Raw genomic sequence first — 21,030 nt, 5'->3', positions numbered from 1 at the left:
GAAAAAAAAAAGGCTCAGGCAGATTCCTGCATCCAAGTAGTCCCACTGGAATCAGTAGACCACATGACAGCACCAGGACTTTAATTTGTATTTTAAAAGTCACCTGCTCCAGTATTGGTAACTGCTCGTGTCACACCCGCACACCCGCAAAGCAGCAGGACCGTGGACTCTGCTCGCTGCAGCGAGCCCTGGTTTTTCTACATGCTGCCTGCAAGTCCTGCAAAACTGAGGAAAAGACTTGGGGAATCTTTCTTTCTCAACTGTCTGGGCTTGATGATTAACTAAGCTTTTTTTTTTTTTTTTTTTTTTTTTTTTTAACGTGAATTTCAATCCACAGCTCTCGTTATTCCACAGGAAGGACACAAACCCGTAAACCATGTCACATAGGCCATGAACACCGGTGTCTCTAAGCCAAGGGGGTTTAGAGGCTGTGCTGTGCGTCAGAGCATCTGCCTAGACCCCGTACGGTGAAATGAGAGGATCCACCAAGCAACTGTCATTAGGCCACGGGAACAGATCTACAGGTTAGTTCTTGTTCTGGTCTGCACTGAGAAGTCCCAAAGCCGTGGGAAGACCGTCTACACACACAAAGTCAAACGTGGTTTATGAGAAGCTGATGAGAGCCCAAGATAGGACTGTAGAGGTGCTTTTCTGTCTCACTGCTCTTACCCGCTCTGCAGAATTGCATTCAAATGTGTTGGGTCCAATGTGAAAACAAAAGCTGAGCCTTAATTTCAGCATCAGCTGTTGGCTGAAGTGAGTCAGTGGAGAACAAGCACAGGAGAGGCAGGCAAACCATCCGTTCCATGTGTATTTGCTGGCATCTGCACGGCCATTCACAGGAGAAGCAGATTCACTTTCAATCTGAGGTCAATCCAACGGAGAGCCACGACTGGCGGGTAGGACAATTTAAGATCATTATATTGTTTAGACTCTGATTCTGGAATCATTGTACTCTGCAGAGAGTCGTACTTTGTGGGCGGTGACTACGGTGCTATAATTACCACTATAATTACACTGGCATGTTTCCTTCTTGGCGAGCCCCATGGAATTACAGTCCCGTTACCTGACCTGGGTTTCTGGTAGTCCTAGCATGATGGGCTACAGCATATTTTTTTTTGGCCTAGCCACAAGCTGGTAGGATTAGTACAAATTGGAAGGCCAGGAATGCCAAGATAGTTTCTTCCAGAGCAAAACAAAAATGTTGCCAATGTCCACTTTGACTGCAAGTATCACTTGTGGCTCCTTGAGGAGGTGAGGTGGAGAAGGGAGGCAAGGTGAAGGAGGAACCAAGGAACCAGAACGTCAGAAGAATCTGGCATTGCAAAGGTGAAGGACACCCTAGGACTAGCAAATCTCACCCATCTTCAATTTCTGCCTCACGTAACTGAATCATAAACACACATAAGCTGGGTGTGTCTGATAAAAATGTCAGCTGTGACACTAAACTATTTGTGTTGGGCTTTGGCACTAATATTGCAGTGGTAATTCTCATCTCTCCTGCAGCTATTGCTTCAGGATTTGGCAGGTTCAAAAACACAAAAGCATCTCGTGTTGCAGGAGGAAGCCCGTTCATCGCTGGTCTTGATCCTGTCCATAACAAAGTACATGTTAACCTTGAATCATGTGAAACGAAGAGGATGCTTTATGTAGCAGGTGCTCTTCAGATGGGAGACCCAGATAACTCCTTTTTGCTTTACATGAAAGCATGCTTTTCCCAAAATCAAACAGGATTTCTGCAGAAGAGCAGAGCTCCCATGCTCCTCCGAGCAGGATCTGACACCACATCCCTCGGTCAGAAGACAGAGCTCGCTGTGTCCCAGCAAGCCAATGTCTGGATGAAACCAGAGACTCCACAGCAAATCTTTTGCAGATTCTTCTTTTCCATATAACACACAGAGGGATTCGACTTGGGTGAATCCGCTGAAAAATTCTCTGAGTCAAAGCCTCTTCTCAAAACTCTTTTCTCTACTTTCTGATGTGTTTTTCTCCCTGCTGATTTGGAGCCCGACCTGGGGATCTGGGTGTTACAGGATGTTCAGCAGTTCTCCACGTCAAGCCGCAGCTGACTGAGGTAGCCACTTCACTCAAGGAAATTATTTGAGGTTTTCTGAGAGCCTCTTGACAGTAGGTAAAGATTGTTTCAGCTTGTGGGAGTGCCAGCTAGAACCCTTTATAACCTGAATGACATATAATGTCATAAAAACTGCTGCTAAAACTCACTCTGTCCTTTCAAGATTGCAATTTTGATGTCAATGTCTGTCTTTTCAACCATCGGATAGCAGCTCATCTGGGTAAGAACCAGCAAGCCGGAGATTGCCTACAAGTATCTCCTAACAAGAGTCCCGTCCATGTATTATTTTAGTTAGGAATGTAACTCAGCATGCCTTGCAGATCTCTTCCCCATTCTCTCCAGGGGGGAAAAATTGTACTTCTGTGAGAAAAGGGGAGAAATAGAAGCTTCTGGCCAACGCTCTTATCTGGTGACTAAGCAGCCTGCAGTCTGATATGTCTCAATCTGAGCAGCCACATTTTGACGACCCTTTCACACATAATTGCCCACAGAGCTTCCAATTTTCTTTAGCTAGTGCAGTAGTCGGAGAAATCACGACTGTTTGGCACTGTCTGCCTTATATTAGTTGTAATCACACCACATTTTTGTTTATATCCACAAGTAATAAAAACCATGCATATCTTTAGTTTGACTTAAAGAATAAAGTAAATACATAATTCTGGCAAATTGTTTGGAATTATAGTTTAACATCTGGTTCGGATATTCTGTAGTAAATTGTTGGCACCAACTTTGCCACTTTTTTTTTTTTTATTGAACCAAAATGTTCTCAGAAACATGTGTTTTTTGTCCAACTTCCATGTAATCCATTTTATGAAGGCCAAAAAGCTTACGAAGTTTGAAACTTAAACTACCTGGGCAGAAGGGATTGTTTCTGGACATTCATTACACAGCTGATTAACTGAGGAATAAACAATTCTGGCATGCAACCTAGCGTGTCTGTTGTTTTGGCTTTTTGTCTCAAGGAGTTGTCTTTCTTGAAATACCTCCCCAGGTACAATGTGTACATTCCACCCTGTTTTGCTCACAAATTACATACCTGTCTTTTATGTCAAGTCCAATATAGCTGCACCAGGTTTTCTTATTCCACATAAAAAGTAACCAATTACTTGAGTAAATACCTGTTTTAAAAATATCACAGAGTGGTTTCCTGCTGCTCTAAATACTAAAACGTTTGGCAGGGTTTCTGACGATCATAAATCTTTCAAATTGTTCATATTTTATCAAAGAAGCCAGACCATCTTTAAACATGGTGCATAACGCATTGAGACCATTTCTCAGATACCTGATTTTTAGACAAGCAATCAGGAAAAAAATGGCTGTCTAATTTTTAATATAATTAGCTCTGCCTTTTCTTGCATTTCATTCTCTATGCCTTTATTGTCGACTTCTGCTTGTTCATCATAAAAAACTACAGTTGCCAGAGATTCAGAAATACTAAATCGATGATGATGGAGGAAAAGTGGCTTAAAATACAACCCTTTGAAGCTTCCCAACAGACCTACATTTACTGAGCCTAACAGGTTCTCCAGTGTCAAATCCCATTTCAGTCACTGTCAGCAGCTTTATTCACACCATCCGAGAACCAACTTGTGGGAATTAAATCAACACGTTCCCAGAGCAGGTCCCACACCAGGAGGAACCAAGTCCAACAGGCAGCTTCCTCCGCTCTCCCAACCACTTTCCCAGCGATGCTTTGCAGCTCTGGGCTGGCTTCGTAATGATGTGTCATTTGCAAGTCAGCACCTTGCACTAAGCCTCGAGGTGGGGAAATTACCCAGGAGAAGAGGCAACAATAAATTCCCCTGTCTTGCTTTTCTCGAGTCTGATGAAATCCCATTGTGCTGCTGGGGCTGCACAGCACAGCTGACTTTAACTCTACTGTGAAATGTGTTTAGTCACAGATAAAAAACCCATAATCCAGACCTCGGCACACCTTCCCCACAGCATCCTCTTCCCTTTTGAAGTCATCAGCCTCTCCGTCCTTCATAACTGGGTGTGCTCGCCCTCTCCCTGTGTGCTGGAGCCTTTTGCACAGCATTCCTAAGCCTTCACCTGCCTGCAACGGCCTCGCAGGGACAAAGCCCTGCTAATAATCATGAAAGTAGCTCATCTCCCCTAAAAACCCCAAACAACTGAAGGCTTCCCATTTAAAGACAGTTGCAAAATGCTCGGACTACTGCTTGATCATGTAAAGTTTTAATCAAATTATGAAACACTCTCAAAAAGTAAAACCTAGGTATGTTGGCTAAAGGGAACTCAAAAGTGTATTCCTAAAAGCCAACAGTTGTTCAAAACTGCTGGAAATACTTGTGATCCTCTCTGAAGTGTTACTCCTCAAACACGTCATCAAACGCCTGGCAATCGGACACCATCCTGCGATCAGGCGCCTGCGTCCACGCAAGCTCCCTGCCGCTGGAGCAAAGCTGCAGGTCTCCTGGAAACCAGCCTCTAAATCACTGGAATTGGTAACTATTCTATGAAATTACCTGGCACTCGAACGGGCAGTCAATCGTGCTGCCGGGGAGCGAGTTACACCAGGCTCCAAAAGATGCCAAATTTGCTAGAGCATGACTCGCCTATCATGTGCATTTTTCCTGACTGTGCTCACCTTTAAAATGCAGGCGCAGCTTCTTGCCTTGCCAAGGAAGGGCTGAGTGGGACCAGATTCTCTAATCCCAGAAGCACCCTGATGGGTGACCTCGGGAGAGAAAAGCAGGGAAAAATCCTACAGCCGCGAGTGCCACCCGCCGCCCAGCAATGCCTGCCGAGCAGGGGACAGGGAACGCTCAACGCGCTGGCAGCCGGCACATTTCTTCACCAAACAGTGACACGAGGGGGTGCTATTTCCGGCACGGTTTTGGTAAGAAAAAGATGTGAAAATAACCTTGAATGGAGCAATTAATACAATACCGGCTGAAGTGGAGGACGAGCCGCGCTAGGGCACCCAAGGCGGCGTGCTTCGAGGGCGCGCTCTGAGAAATGATGAGCCCTGGCTGGAGAAGTCAGCCAGAGGGAGCAGCACGGGGTCTGGCGCGCGAAGGATGTGCAGAATTCCTTTAAGTTGAAAGGGCAGAACCCATCCGAAAATTGTGACTTTAAAAAGAGGTAGAAAGATCGACGAAGAATGGTTGCAGGAGAGCATCTGACCTAAAGCAGCAGAGAAAAGGCATGAGGAGAAAGCACAATCTGTGAGGCACAAGAGAAAGATGAAAATAGATAATGTGTTATATTAGTACATAGTGTATATACATATACAATATGTATAATACGTGTATGAAACTTGCTGGTTAGGAACAGTACATTGGTTCTTACTTCCTCCCACGGAGGAGAAACTGCTCTCCCCTTAAATTCTGCCGTCCGTTACTCCCTTCTGTGCTGCTCCTGACTTCATTCAGTTCCCGGTCTTTGAACACTGGAGCTGAGAACTGTTAAAGTCAAGCTAGTTAGACCTTAGCAAAGGCAATTAAATAGCAAAACTCTTCAGCAGTATAAATAGTAAGAGAACAAGGACAAACGAAGGGCCACCAGGCACTCAGGGTGAGGTACAAATGAAGAAGAAAAACCTATTCCTTTAATAGCCCTGTTGTCAAAAAGGGCAGAGCCCATCCCAGGGGCACAGGGGCTTTGCAGACATCGGCGCTGGCACAGCAGGCTGCTTGGGGGGAAGCTGCAAGTTGCGGTTCACAAGGCAGCAGCATCCTGATAAAAGGGAATTTCCACCCGAGCTTGGCACCACCGTGAAGAATTTCAATCTTAAAGATGTTTCAAAGTCAAACCCTAAAGAATGATAAACTTTGCACCACTCAGACCCAGCAAACAAACCTCCTGGCCTGGGACAAAATCAGGGAAGGCCCCGGGGCGGGAGGGGGGGGGGGGGGGGGGGAGAACCGACGGGGGTGTCTCAGGGGGCTGCAAGGGGGGTGTCAAAACGCGCCGGCTGGTGCACAGCCCTGGAGCCATGGTCCTGCAGCACGGTGTCACGTCCCGCCGAGGAGACCCTTGCTCGGGGAGGTGTGAGTGGATTTCCTCAAGTGCATTTTGACAGCTGTGAGGAAGCGGGCGGCAGCAGCAGCTGGAGACATTCCTGGCTGCGCCCACCCCCCACCCCCCCCCCGGCGGGACCCCCCGCCCCCCGCACGGCCCAGCGCGCCCCGGGGCTCGGGGGCTGCTGGGGGGGGCAGGAGCCGCGTGGGGCCTGCGGGGTCTGATGAAACATCTGATGTGCATTACGGCAGGGAGAGGGGGGACACGCACGCCCCCTCCCCAGCGAGCGCGGCACTTCTCATCACCTGCTAGAGATTTCCCTACACAAACCCCCCGCGCCACGCTCCCAGCTACCGGACAAAGGGGAGCAGCCAGAGCTGGCTGCGGGTTTGCTTCGCGGGGGGGGGGGGGGGGGGGGGGCGGTGTTGCAAGGGCGATGCTCCCTCTCCCCGGGGGCGGCTGTTGGGGGAGGGGGGTGCCGAAGAAGGCTCACCCGGCCGGGTCCGCACTCGGGTACCACGTCCCCCTTCCAGCCCCCCCAGATGATGGATTTGACCCAAGTCCCCTCGGAGCTCGCAGGGTACAAAATCCCGGGGGGGGGGGGGGGGGGGGAAGGAGGAGGGAGTGGAGGATTTCCAAGAAAGTCAGTGCAATTGCTCCTTCGGAGAGCGGCTGATTTTTACCTTTTTTTTTTTCTGTTTTAAATCAAGTCTCGCAATGAGACATCAGTGCCGCAGGGCAGCCGGCGCGGGCGGCCCGGCACGGGCACCCCCGCTGCTCCCGGCGCAAGGGCACCGGCGGCGCCTGGGGCGCCCCGAAGTTGCTTTCCCATCCCCGGGAGGGCCGGCCTCCCGGTGCTGCCACCCCCCTCCAAAGCAGCCCGCTCCTCCAAATCATCACAATCCCGCTTTTTCACCTTTTTTTTTTTTTTTCTCCCCCCCCCCCCTCGCCCATACCGCCGGGGGAAGGCACCTTCGCACCCCCTGGCCGCCGCCCGGGGCGCAGTCCCTGCCCGCTGCCCCCCGCACGCCCATCCCCCGCGGGGCGGGGGGGCCGGGGGGGCGGGCGGCTGCAACCTGCCGGCGGGGCAGGGCCGGCCCCCGGCGGGCGGGCGGAGCGGGGCGGCGGCTGCCATTGGCCGCGGCGCGGAGCGACACCTGCTCGGCTTCCTCATGCGAGTGACACCGGGGCTCGGCGGGGATATTTGAGGCACCCTCCGGCACCGCCGCCGCCACTCCGCGCTCGCCGCCGCGCCGGGCACATGCGGTTCGCGGGGCCGCGGCGAGGAGCGCGCTGGGCCCGGGTGCGGCACCCCGCGGGGGAGGACGCGGCGGCGGCGGGGGGAAGGCGCGACCATGTGCGCGGAGCTCCGCGGCAAGCTGCTGGCCCTGGCCCTGCTGCTCGCCAGCGCCCGGGCGGCGGCGGGCACTGAGGCCACGCACCCGCCGGAGGGGCCGCAGGACAGGACCCCGCAGCAGAAGGGGCGTCTGTCCCTGCAGAACACAGGTACGGGGGGGCGGGGGGGTCCGTGCGTGTGTCCCCGGCGCTCCAGATGCACCGGGGGAATAGCCGCGTTGAGTTATGACAGGCGCTTTATTTCGGTGTCCGACTGTCAGGCATAAATCATCAGAGGAAATAAGAGCTGGCTGCTAATTACCTGTAAAGCCCGGCTTTGCCAAGCACGTGTTGCCCTTGCAACAGCCGCGGCAGCGCTCCGGGCCAAGCGGCTCCGCAGCCGCGCCGGGCACGCTACGTCGGTGCGGGGCGGGAGCGGGGCCGGGGGCGGCGGGAGCCCCGCCGAGGTGCCGGGCTGGGGAGGAGAAAGTTTCTCGGCGCAGCGTTTGAAACCGGGTCGGGGGGGGGGGGGGGACGGGGCGGGGGGGACGGGGCCGGACGGGAGGGAAGGGGAAGCGGCTGGGAATGACTGGTGCTTTGCCTCCTCCATAGGGAGTCGTGCAATGATGCAACGGACCGGGGGTTTCTCTCCTCCTCTCCCGCCCCCTGCGCTCCCTCCTCCGGGTATTATCTGCCTAGAAAAAGAGAGCTGAGGCGTGCACTTTGCTGGATCGCTTCCCAGCCGTGCAAAGAGAGCGCGCGGGATCCAGACGCTTCCCTTCCCCACCCCCCACCCCCCTTCCCCCCTTTTTTTTTTTTTTTGTTAACACTCTCAGTGCTGCGAGACGTGTTTAAACACACACGAGCAGGAATGCACGAATGCCCATTAGGGACTGCCACATGTGAATCACGGCACTGTGCAGTTCTCAGCACGCTGGAGCCAGGACATGTGATCCGGCAAAGGGTTTGCATCCGGATGCCAACACAAGCACCACAGCTGAGCTCCCGGCCCCCGAGCAGCCCGGCTCCGCGCTCCGCAGCGCTCCACAAAGAGCTCCATTTTCCCCCCCGCCCCCCCCCTCGGTGCGCGCCTGTTTGCGCAGCTCTCCGCCTGGGGCTGAGCATCCCCGGGAGCCGACCGCGGGGCTCCCGCGTCCCACCCCCAGACACACCTCGGGGCAGGTAGAAGAGGGGGGGGGAGGCAGCGGTAGTAATTCCGTTTTGAGCGGGGGGGGGGGCGGTTCATGTGAACTCTGCATTTACACCCGCGGCTCCTCTCTGCCTTGCAGCGGCTTGAAATTAGACTGAAAGTTGCTGTAAAGACTTGCAAATGGACCGCATGGCGGAGGGGGAGGCTGGGGATGTCTGAGACACGCTGCGGTTCGAAGGGGGATTAGTCTGGCTCCCAAGGGCGAGCTTTAATTAAAGGTACCACTAGGGCACAGAGTACAGGAATTCTTAGCATCCTCAGTTCTGGTCTAAAAGCTGCCCCTGTTTAACTTTATCCCCGGGCTTTTTCAGCAACCACCTTCCCTCTGACCATACTACTACATCCATATTTTTTTAAAAGGACCAGAAGCTGTCTTGTTAAGAATTAGGTTTTTTGGGTTTGGGTTGTTGGTGGGTTTTTTTGGTGAGTATTAGACAGCATTTTTTTACGGTATTACGTAACATCTGAAAGGACAGAATAAACACATATGTAATGGCTAGCTCCAGGAGATGTACTTTATGTACTACATATATAAATACATATTTTTTCAATTGATTTTTGCGTAGGTGAGGACATAGTTTCGGCTTTATGCAACCCTCAGTGCAAAGGACACTACCAGTGGGAGTTTTACTATTAACTTCATAGACATCACAACTGGAAGCCCAGTAGTCTGTAAAAATTATCATACTAAATCACCAGAAACCAGCTTAAAGTACTAGAAACAAGAACTTTTAGCTGGCTGGGTCCTGGGCTTCTCCTTTTGGCACTCGGAGTTGACAGGGGGGCTTTGTACAAGTTGGACAGCAAAAATCATGCCTGTCCTTTGCTCCTGAGGAATGCAAAAGCATTAGACAGTTCTCAAGTGAAACAGCTTGACGTAAGCATAGTGGATTTGGCATTTACTTCTTGGATATCGCTTTCATAACATAGTACACCCAAGTTTAGGCCTAATTTCTGCAAAAAGTGGGCATGCTGTGGGTACCAAAGCTTGTCATGTATCTTTTCTTGTGAACTGATAATGTTAGCAAAATAACTCCCTCTTTCCCTACTCACCACCAGCTCCTATGAACAGTTCTTCAAATTAACTGTAATCGATGCTCATTTTAGCTGAAATCCAGCACTGCCTGGTTAATGCTGGCGATGTGGGATGTGGAGTCTTTGAATGCTTTGAAAACAATTCTTGCGAGATCCGAGGCTTACACGAGATCTGCATGACATTCCTGCACAACGCTGGAAAATTTGATGCCCAGGTAACATGGTGAAATGTCCTACATGTCTGCTAGCTTCTAATAATACACTTGGCATGTATTTTAGTTCCTTAATGCATCTTTGGAAAAAAAAAAAGTTACTGCTACTTAACAAATCTACTTTTGCACATGACCAGCTTCACTAAGAATTTTTCTGTTGATGGGACCAATTGAAACCCCAGAGCGGTAATAGAGCAGCGGTGTGTAACCTGTCCTGGGAGACGGGCTGTCTCTAGCGATCCCTGGATCACTTCCACCTACTGTACCCAGGATCACTAAATCAGAACACTAACGTAGCTGGACACGGTTTTCAGAAACACTAGGCAGCTTCGACTTCTGCCTTGTGTTTGTTCAAAGCTGATTCTCAAATGCAGCTTGGGCTCCCAGTCCATTTAGATGTATCAGAGTATTTCCCAACGTACAGTTACTAGAGTTGGTTCTCGAGACTTGCACACAACCAGTACAGGCAACCTCCTAAAACTGCTGTATCCAAACAAGTCTTTGGTTCAAGCACTAGCGTTAAAATACGTTACTTAGATGGTATGTGGCATTAAGTTTGTCTCCTTCATTTTCTCCCCAGATCATTTATGTATCATTGAGACATCCTGTTATTATGTCTTCTAAACCTACTCTCACATTTCAATGTGGAGGGAAGAGAACATTACGACAGGCCAGTGGCATTTGGCTTGACCATGCAGTTTACAGTATAACTTGACTAAAAGCACCAGCTACATGGCACTGTTGAAAGCATGGTATGAAGTAGAGCTGTCTTTGGGATGCAGCCTGTTCCATCAGAGATGGTGGGACCACCCAGCAAGAAACACTTTAAGTGCTGGAGTTGTAGGGTCAAATTGTCAAAGATGTCGGAAGGGTCTAGCTAGCCATTAAAACGGGAATCATTTCATCTGTGGGTATGTGAAAACCTTCAACTTAATTTCCGAGTGGCTTCCAGAAGATACTCATTTATTCTTGCACAATGTTCTGTCAGTGAACAGAGTTGACCGAAGGAGTAAGCCCTGTTGGGAGGGGGGGAAGAGTGCCTGTGAGGGCTGAGCATAGCCATCGCTGCCTGCTCCCTGGGATCCCCAGATATTGCCAATCAAATACAGCACATGCCACACCCAGGCTGCCTCCATCGCACTGCAGAGGTATTAAACCCCTGGAGCTTTATTGAATGTGGAGGTGACTTTAGCCTCTGCTACAACATGGCTTTTCATGGCTCATTTCTGTATTATCTGCAGTTATTTCAGGCTGTGTTAAATGACAAGACTAACACTGGCCACGTTCTGTTCTCTGCTTTCTGCTCTTCTCTCTTTCTGAAACCTGACAGTTGATGTCAGATTTGGTTTATATAAGAATTTTCTTTTTTATCCTTATTTGCCTACTGTGATGTGCATGTTCATTACTTAAGGGAAGGGCATGTAAGTGCCTTTAGTATGGGGAATAGAAAGGGATGACAACTGAAGTGGTTCTTTGATCGGCAAGAAATATTTCTGACTTGAAACAATCTGGGGACAATGTTTGCTTGCAGGTCTGGGTGAATCTTAGTTAATGTCAGTGGAGCTGTCCCAGTGTACCCTTTGGATAAAGGATAACAAGAATTCGGTTTTCATGAAGCGCTTGTGTAAAATAATCTGAAGTTAATGAAGAGATGGAGGCAATGCAGGATGCTCAGCAAAGTAAAGGGAGCCTGAGCAGCGCTGTCAGACTGCACCAGATGCACCATGTGTTGCAGTTAGTGTCAGATAGCAGAGAGAAAAGGAAGGGATGGGTTTGATGCCCACTAAGCGAAAGAATGAAAGAATCAGAAACAGCAGTTAAAGAGATGCTGCTAAAGCAGCTTTCCTGTGACTTTTCAGTTTCTTGCTCTGATTTGCTTAATCTCACTTACAAGTTCTTGCAGTAAACAGGCATCAAGACAGTGTAGGATTATCACTAGTGCTGATTTGAGTCCCTCTCTGAGGAAGCAGTAGAGAAAATACAGACAGCTGGGGAATGGGACAGGTGCCTATAGATGGTGCATTCCTGTCTATGAGTTTGCAAACTGGTTTTAAAATTAAAAGAAACCTTACTTTGCAGTTACTGAATGGGCATCTGCTTGTGGTCCTGGGGACCTCAGCCATGGCAGGATGTCCTCACCTTTGGGCAAACTTGCTGTGCTGCCACCCCAGAAGTGAATGAAGCCAGTAACTCGAGCACTGAATGATTTCTACGTGCTTACTTTTGCACTTTCCTTTGCTGGGCGTTCAGCTCTTGGAGCAGAGGAGACCCCAAAATACCAGTGAGGAAGCCCTGTGCGTTCAGCTCCACTGGGATAGCAAAGCCAGGTAACTTGGTGTGGCCTTTAAGGGCAGAGAAACAAAAAGAGGGGGAAAAGCCTTTAAGTGATACCCTTAGCAATGTAATAATCCTTGACATTGTCCAACAGAGGAGCAGTTGGCTGGGCATAAATCAGCTGCTGTGCTTAATGGACAGAAATACAGACCTACTCCATTTCTTTTCTTCTCAGGGAAAATCTTTCATTAAAGACGCTCTGAAGTGTAAGGCTCATGCCTTGAGGCATAAATTCAGCTGCATCAGCCGTAAGTGCCCTGCCATTAAAGAGATGGTGTTCCAGTTACAGCGGGAGTGCTACCTGAAGCATGACCTCTGCTCCGCTGCCAAGGAGAACGTCCAGGTCATTGTGGAGATGATTCACTTCAAAGACCTGCTGCAGCATGAGTAAGTGCCTCCGTGCTAGTGCAGTCAGAGGCGTGGGAGCTCCTTCCAGGAGCGCGGTGGTGCCAATGGGCTGTGCACCTGCCCAAGAGCTGTTTCACCTCCTTCTGGCCTTAAGCGTGTCTTGTTTTCCCATGTACAAGACCAAGGTAATGCTTTCTTCACAGGGCCCTTGAAGACTAGTTTGTTTAGAGGGTTGGATGTGGCTGTGGAAGGAGATGAAATGGGTTGAAGTTGGATCTGGCTCTTTATGTATGTATGACTCCTTGGTCCTGCTGTATGACTCCTTGGTCCTGCTGTTTCCAGAGGCATCTTGCAATGTCTCTGTGCTTTCTGAGCTCAAAGGCACCGTTCCTGACCCCAGTATCCTGTTAAAGATGACAGCTAGAGGAGAAGGGGGAAGAAAGTCTATGTAAAGTTGTCAGCAAGATGATAATTTCTTCTTTAAATACATACTTTCAAATGTCTTGTAGTTAATTGTCCCTGAAAGAGCTGCAGTCCCCCAGGTAATCTCCCATTCATCTTACTCTTTATTAATCTCAGATGCTTTTTAATAAAACATAAAGGTGTACAAAATGAAGGCACAAGTCAGATTTTGAGGAGTTCATCCCTCTGACTGGGAACACAGCTGCCCCCTGAGGAATGGCAGGCACAAACCCTGTTTGGAATTGATCAAAGCTACTACATGACAGCAACAAACCAGTCACAAGCCATTTGTAACAACTCTTTGTGCACAAATGCAAAAATCGGAGCCTGTTTTTCTTGCAGATGAACATCTTGCTCTCAAACAAGAAGGCTGAGCCACAGCCTGGCAAGAGCCTTTACCTTGGAGCATCTTCCTACCACGCCTCTGTGCCTTTTTATCCGTAGCAGATATTGGCATAGAAACTCCAAATCCCATCAATCGTGACAGATAAATGGTTTTTACAGAATAATTTCTTTTGGACCTTTAGCCTTACATTTGCATTGGTGCTTAGATTCCCTTACTTTGTGTTGAAAAAACGCCCCCAATACTTAAGCTGCAGTTGCAGAGAGACAGCAGTTTACTCTCAAGTGCAGAATAGTCTGCTGTGGTTTGTACAAGCTGGACATGGTGGCCTGAAAGCAAGGTCTTTTCCATGGATATAGCTGAGGCTGGGATCAAAGGCATGGCTGGTGGCAGGACCTGGCCTCAGCAGGGCTGCTGGCTGTGCCCAGGGCGAAGGGCAGCATCACGCTGGCTGGGGGAGAGGGGAAGCAGGGCTCCATCCTGCACAGCAGCACCTCTCTGCAGGTGCTGCTCAGGCTGCATTGGTAGGCTGTAAACTGGGTACCTGGCACAAATTAACACACACAAACCCCTCCCCCCATCATTTGGGGATGAGGAGAACTATGAGAATCAAAAGCCTCTCCAAAGAGGATTAAGTTATCCTTATTTTACGAACACACTAAAGCTGGACTGGCTCAAAGGCAGCTGCTTATTTCTGGGGAGCTTAACTTGGGGGGTTCTCAGTTTCAGAAGAGAGGGGTCATTCAGCTGAACACCTATAATTTGCACAAATTCATTTAGAGCTTCCTACGCTTCAGCATCTCGCAGAGTCAGAGCTTGGCTCTCCTGTGCAGGACTCCCCAAATAGAAGCCAGCCAGCCTCCTCCCCTCCCCTAAATTTAGAGGCCATCTACCGAAGCTCTTGAACTAGGGAACTTGTTCAAGATCAATGGGCAAGTGTGGCAGAGCTGGAAATAAAATCACGTCTGCTGACTTGCAGCCTTGTGCTCAGTTCAGGTACTATGGTCAGGCCAGCTGAAATGCAGAAAGTAAAACAGCGAAGGAGAAATGGGCCAGTATTAATCCACAGGGCTCTGGCAGGCTCTGAATACCTGAAATATTTGGCAGCTAAGCCACTTTTTAGTCATACCAGCAATGTTTTTCTTACAAAGATTTTTTGCAAAGGTTATGCCCAATTTCAACAACTTTCCATTTTTTTATATTTTTTTTTCCTCCTTCCTGCTGCTGGATCACTTTGTATGCAATGTGCTCGGTTCTCTCTCATTCTTCTAGTTCACATTTAAAGCAAAAGCTAAGAGCGGAGAAGCAAGTGGCAGCTCTCAGATTTATTCTCTGACTCTTCTCCCGACGAGGGTTGAGGAAGGCAATCGGGGCAGCGAAGTCTCCTCCTGAGTCAGCTGCGGTGGGGTGGGGGTCAGGCTGATTTGCTATGGTGGAAGTGGTGACAGGCTCTGGCAGATCGGTCGCATTCCAAGTAATTTTTTTTTTTTTTTAAACGGCAGAAACAATCCAAACATGGGAAATATTTTGCGATAGGGGGGGAAGTAGGTGGCTGTCCAAGATTAGTCATTGCAAATGAGTTGAAGCAGTTGGGCAGAGTAAAATCAGGGCAGTGGCAGACACTGATCATTATCTGTTGGTTTTCCTTGTCTCTTCAGACTTAGTTTGTGGGAAGAGATTTAGACTTGTCCGCAGCCACCAGAGCTGGTGGCGTGTGCCCAGGCGCAACCCCCCCCCCCCCACCCCATACAACCACGACTGCTGACCCCAGACCGTTCTGCACTTGCATGGTGGATGGCTCCCACCATGGAAGACTTTAAAGCATGTCCTCCTGGGCCCGCTAGCAGCTGAGCGGTTGCGTCAGTAAACAACATCAATATTGACCCACAAAAACTGGCGACCGCAACTATTTTAAAATTGCTGCACTCAGTGACCTGTGGCTGAGGAAGCCGGAGTGCCTGCGCTGGGGCTGCGAGTGCTGGGGGAGCACAGGGGAACAGATGGGAAGCAGGAACGGTATTTGGCCATGGTGCATTTGAAGTCCTTCTTTGGCTGGGAAAAGGTATATGCTGAAAGCTGTGCTCTGTAAGGAAATAAAGGAAAAATATCTTGGTGTGGGAGGAAACAATGCCACCAAAGTGGATTTCTGTGTGAGCTCTGTGCAGTGAGATCCTGAGTCCAGACAGGATCTTGCTTGTGGTGGAGATCAACACCTGGTGCTTCAGGGAAAGCTAAAGACGATGAGAAAAGCCAGAGAACCTCCAGCAGAGTTGCTGTTGCTTTTCACAGAGGGGAGGAAATGCCTCCCTCTTGCAGACTAGTGATCGCTGTACGCTCTGTACCAGCCGTGCGCCGGGATATAGCAAGCTGCTTGATGGAGTTGATGGCTCTGGACCCAAGCAGGTTTCCTTTGTCGTGTATCCTGACTAGTAAAGGTGAAGGGGCTCAGACAGAGAGAGATGCGGGAGGTGTGAGACAGTAGTTCTTCCCTTCGACAGCCTGGTTTGCCAAGCCTGTAGACCTCGTATTCCTCTGGTGAACATTACAGTTCTCCCAGAGCATCCCCGGTGGGGGAGCAATCAAGGCAGATCCAGCACTTGAGCGAAGCTTCATTTGACAGGATGCCATCATACACGTTTCTTACAGCATTGTGGCCAATTGGAATAGAATACATCGTGTAATAAACATACGGTGCAGAATTGGTCTGCAAGGCTGCCGGGTCAGCGGGTAGCGGGGGGCTAACACTGCTGAACTGTGCGGTGCACAGGGGAGGGTAAGCCGGGGGGGCTGTTCCACGTGTTTGCTGACTCACATCTTTTTTGACTCCCCTTTCACTGTTTCCTTTACCTCTAGGCCATATGTTGACCTCGTGAATATCCTGCTCACCTGTGGCGAGGAGGTGAAAAAGGCAATAACAAGAAGCGTCCAGGCCCAGTGTGAACAGAACTGGGGAAGTCTCTGTTCCATCCTGAGCTTCTGCACCTCGGCTGTGCATGGTGACACCATCCTGGGTCCCGAGAAGAAGCCGGGTGAAGCCAGCAAAGGCGCTGCTGGCCGAGGGGACATGCTGGCCGACTCTGACCACCGGGAGAGCTCACGAGCATCTAAGGCAGAGAGAGGTACTAAGGGCCACTTGAACGCCCATGCCCGGGTGAAAGCTGGGGGCCACGGTCCCAAAGGGCCACATGGGATCATGGACCGGGCAGACGAACTGTCCGACTTCTCTGACATCCGGAGGTGAAAAAGGCACCAACTCCCCGTTCCCCCCATGCTCCCCCTCCACTGGAAACTTCCTCCGTTGAGTCCCATCTTCCCGTCTATGGACATTCCAAAGCATTTCCCATTCAGAGGTCAAGCACAGGGCATTGCAAGATATATATGGACCTCGGCAACAGTGTATATAGTAGCAAAGGGAGAGCAGTGGCAATGAGTTAACGATCCAGCAAACTCAACACTTGAGCAGCCACCAAGCGTGGCAAAATGTCTCTGACTAAATTCTTTTCCCCTTTTTTATGAAACGGACATCAGCTGAAATTTAGGATCTTGTTTGGGGGGTTGTTGGGTTGTTTTAGGGGTTTGTGGTGTTTGGTTTTTTTTCTTGGTCCCCTTGGCTGGGGAGAAGGTTCCAAGAGGGCTCTGCCAGATTGCATGTGGCTGCTTGTGGCTTAGCACCTCCAAAGGTTTAGGGCACAGCCTTACAGCAGATGGCTGAATTCCAGGGGGATTTGGTTTCTGCCTGTGGCTGAGAATGCAAGAGCTCAAGGCTCTCTATGTGACGCTCTCTAATGAAACAGCTACCCTGTCTCTTGCACAGGAGCTGTGCGGTCCAGAGCTCCACCGCTTTCTGTTAACTAACTTCTGAGCCATTGTTCCCATCTGGGTGATGCTGCCTAGTTGAAGTGCCCCCTGTTTGTTTTTTAACCACTGCATAACTCGACACTTGCTAATCCAGTCACTTCAGCACGTCAAAGGTGAGAAGTCAGCTTCCAGACAGGGCAATGTGACTGTTATGACTTGCACAGTATAGAGGACCCCCCAAGAGTATGCTCGTGGACTTGTAAAAACCCTGTGCATATTCTCTGCTTACACCTGCCCACTCAGTGATACAGGTCCTCCACCCTGAAGGACAGCCCGAGCTTAAAAGGATGGGCACAGGCTCAGGCAGCGAAGGACCCCACGTACTTAGTTCTTCTGTAGGGCTGGGTTGAAGGCCCATTGGAAATCTGTCTGTCCTTAGCAGTAGCGTGGTGTGGTTTGCTGGGGTGTGGAGCCCTGCTCTAACCTACCTATCAGCTGTGGTTTAACCAAATGCCAAAGATAAGGAGAGGGGGTTGGCTTGGGGTTTTTCTTTTTAAATGACCACCATTCTCTGCAGAATGAGTTACTAAAGATGAAGAGTGTCAAGAGCGTGTTGTTTCTAAGCAGTTGTAAGCGTGAATGAGGTGTTTGGGCACATCTCTCCTACCCCCTATGCAATTGTAATTCTCAGGTTGCAGATCTGCAGTCCTATATCCCCAGATACTGTACTGGAAATGGAGGTTACAGCATCCACGGGGACAGAAGGGCGAGCTCTTTAGCTTCCTCTGGAGAAAAAGCGAGTTTTCTTAGAAAGTGGGAATCACACCAGGGATTTGAGCCTTCTCATTTAGAAAGTTTGGGAGGAAAGCTGTGGGGGCAGGAAGGCAGTTCAGTAGAGACAGAACGTACCCAGTGAACTAACGTACGCCTTGTCGCATGGTGGGAAGGAGCTGTATAAACAGTAGAGGGTGTTGGAATTTGGCTACAATTTCCAACTCAAGATTTTTGTTACTGCTAAGTGAACACAGCTCCTAATAGCTATATTCAGGGTTTAATGCATGTATCCACCCGCAGACGTTATAGGCATTGCTTTTAATAGAAGCCACGTAGGAAGCAAGAGAGGACCATTAAGTTGAAAAGGTGTGTCTCTATGTGATCACCAGGTCTTTGAAGACATGATCTTGATCCTGCCTGGTTTTAGCTAAGTTCTGTGACAAAATTGTCATTTGACTCCATTGGGAAGAGGTGGGATCCGGCCAGGTACTGTAACAGCAAAGCCCATGCTGACCAGAGGAGCGGAGCTCCTGGCACAGAGTGCCGGCTGCCCGGCTGGGTGATGGTACAGCTCTCCCACGGAAGGGGCACCCTGGCTGTCCCACAGAGGAACTTGCCAAGGTGGGCTCGGGACCCTGACGGCCAGCTCCTCTGCTCCAAACCCCCAGTGGCTGCTGGTGGTACCCTAAGAAGGTTTCTAGCGTGCCTCCATGGGTTTCCTGCGAGCGTCCTCTCCCCCTTGGCGGCATACAGCCACCACGAAGAACAAGCTCAAACCAAAAAGACAATCCAAGCATTTTAGCAAAAAAAAAAAAAAAAAAAAAAAAAAACCAAAAAAAAAACCACAGAAACAACTCACTACCAATGTAATGGTCTTGCTTTGGACTAAAATGAGACCCCTCTCTCATTAGAGGTCTGATTCATCAATGGGAACCAAACATAGATCTACATCCTTGAATGTCTCAGTCAACATATCACCTCAGCATGCATACAGTTTTATTTGTATTCAGTTGTTCTGTGGGGGAAATTGTATACTCCCCTTCTTTAGTCAATGAAAATTTGGGGGCGGGGGAGGGCAAGCTGTGGGTGGGAGGGAATTTTGTATAAGGCATAATTTTTTTTTTCCTCTGTGTGTGAAGATTTTATGTGTTCATCTACTGATTCCACATATGCTATTATTGTAAATATTTAACATTTCTATTTATTATAGTGTCCCCATTTAAAAAAGAACACTGCTGGCTATGATAATTTAAACGTACGTCATGACCTGTGTTGTATATATTCATGCCACTAGTATGGTTTTTTTATGTTTAAAGCTGCATAAATATAGTTTTATACAGTTCCATAATGTTATTGACAGCATAAATCATTTATTTATTGTTAAACCTTCTTTCATATCTAACAAATAGGGTGCGTTTTACCTGAGATTATTTTATTGTGACATCTACATAGCCTTAATTCTTTATAAAAAAGACAAAAAATCTCCATTTAGATACTGTATGATGCTTTAATTAACATTCCTTATGAACTTGCTGTTCACGAAGGAGGTTTAGCTTAAAAGCCAAGGTATGAATGTTTCCTTTATGCTTTGCATCTGGAATGAGCCTTGTTCTGGAATGAAAATACTGGGAGAAGCAAAATGCCTACTGGAAAAAGATAGCAGTAAACCCTGGAAAATGCTGTCCTAACTTAAAAGTGCTGAACTAAGGAAAAAAAAAAGAAAAGGAAAAAAAAAAAAAAAAAAGACAAACTGTCCTTAATTCCAAAATCTCTGGGAGAAAAACATACTAGTTTAGTCTCATGTAGAAGTTGCAGCCAAATAAGCTTGTAAAAAGAGAAAATGCATATGGCTTTAGACAAAGTTCTGTACCTTTCACACTATTATTTTCCTTAAACACTAATAAATGTTTTGAATAAGTCTGTGGCTGGGTTCTGTTTAGCTGGAATTTCAGCTGCTGCTGTAGGGGGTAAGAAAATCTCCCTGAACCTGGGCCAGCAGCTTCAGCTGAGGGGGGCAGAGGTACCCTGGCTGCTCGCCCCCCAGGGTCGTTCCCCCCCTGCAGCAGGGCCTTGGCTGGGGCTGGGGTGGGATGCGGGGATGGAGCCAGCCCTTCCTCTGTACAGGGAGGGCTGGTGCAGGGGCAGAGACCTCGTCACCACTGTGGCATTCCCTGGGAAAGGGAGACCTTGCTGGCTGCTTAGCTGGGACCTGGCAGCTTGGTTTGAGGGGAAAGGGAGGTGGGGAACAAACTAGAGGATGAAAAACATGCGGAGCAGAAGCTCGTGCCCTTATCAGGCTCAGAAAAAGCCCCTGCTTGTTTCAGGAGGTTTTTTTCCCCTAGCAGGAGCCATGGGTCGGGTTCATTGCAGCATGTCGAGAGCCACCTCATCTGCTTTGAATTAGTCAGTATTCAGGTTGGGAAGGGAGTATGGGGATGCAGATGCTTATGGGTTTCTTCTCCCTATCCAGATGATCTTGGATTACAAAAGTCCCTTGGGAGGTGGCACGCTGTGCTCAGCCAGGTTGGCTATGGGTGCAGCTCGGCATCCCATAAGGGCTGGGAAGGGGATCTGTGGCTGACCACAGCACCCACCCGTGGGCAAGGTGTCAGCAGCCCCCAGTGCAGGACCAAAGCTCCAAGCACTGGACTTCAGCTAGACCCAAGAACAACAGTGATGCTTTCTAAAAGCTGTAATATCTGGTAAGATTTGTCCTGCATCTATAAAAGACCTAGTCCATGTAACAGCAAGAGTTACCCTTTCAAGGTTGTACCTTAAAAACAGAGGACATCCATTTGGCTCTCCACTGTCAGCTATTATCAATAAGTACCAGGCAGTGGCTCTGTACGGGGATGTAACAGGCACATACGGTAGCTGTAATCCTCTCTCCCATCATCCCATCACCATCCCAAAGACCAGATATCAAAATCTTAAATGCTTACTGGAGTTTCAGCAAAGGAGAAAAGCAAAATCCTAAGATTTACAAAAAGCAAGCTGCAGAAACAGCACTTTTGTGTTGTCTCTGAAGTCATTTTCGTACAGCATCGGGGTGTAGGCAGCAAGGGGATGGGGAAATTATGAGAAAGCACCTCAGAACATAAAGCACAGATTTTTTTTTAAG

The 21,030-nt window shown here is 49.1% G+C and overlaps 1 protein-coding gene and 1 long non-coding RNA gene across 2 annotated transcripts in view; one reads left to right on the top strand and one right to left on the bottom strand.

Annotated features, from left to right (window-relative positions):
• LOC114015894 (uncharacterized) overlaps positions 1-21,030 on the bottom strand; it is a 258,485-nt gene that overhangs the window by 209,544 nt on the left and 27,911 nt on the right. The gene's annotated exons all lie outside the window — the stretch shown is intronic.
• Positions 7,284-19,829, top strand: STC2 (stanniocalcin 2). Its single transcript, XM_055717915.1, has 4 exons — positions 7,284-7,564; positions 9,711-9,853; positions 12,360-12,571; positions 16,191-19,829. Exons 1-4 carry the CDS (start codon positions 7,414-7,416, stop codon positions 16,576-16,578), a joined length of 894 nt encoding a protein of 297 aa, XP_055573890.1. The 5' UTR covers positions 7,284-7,413; the 3' UTR covers positions 16,579-19,829.

This window comes from Falco cherrug, chromosome 8 (assembly GCF_023634085.1).
Source record: "Falco cherrug isolate bFalChe1 chromosome 8, bFalChe1.pri, whole genome shotgun sequence".
NCBI lineage: Eukaryota > Metazoa > Chordata > Aves > Falconiformes > Falconidae > Falco > Falco cherrug.
This window is presented reverse-complemented; position numbering and strand designations above follow the sequence as displayed.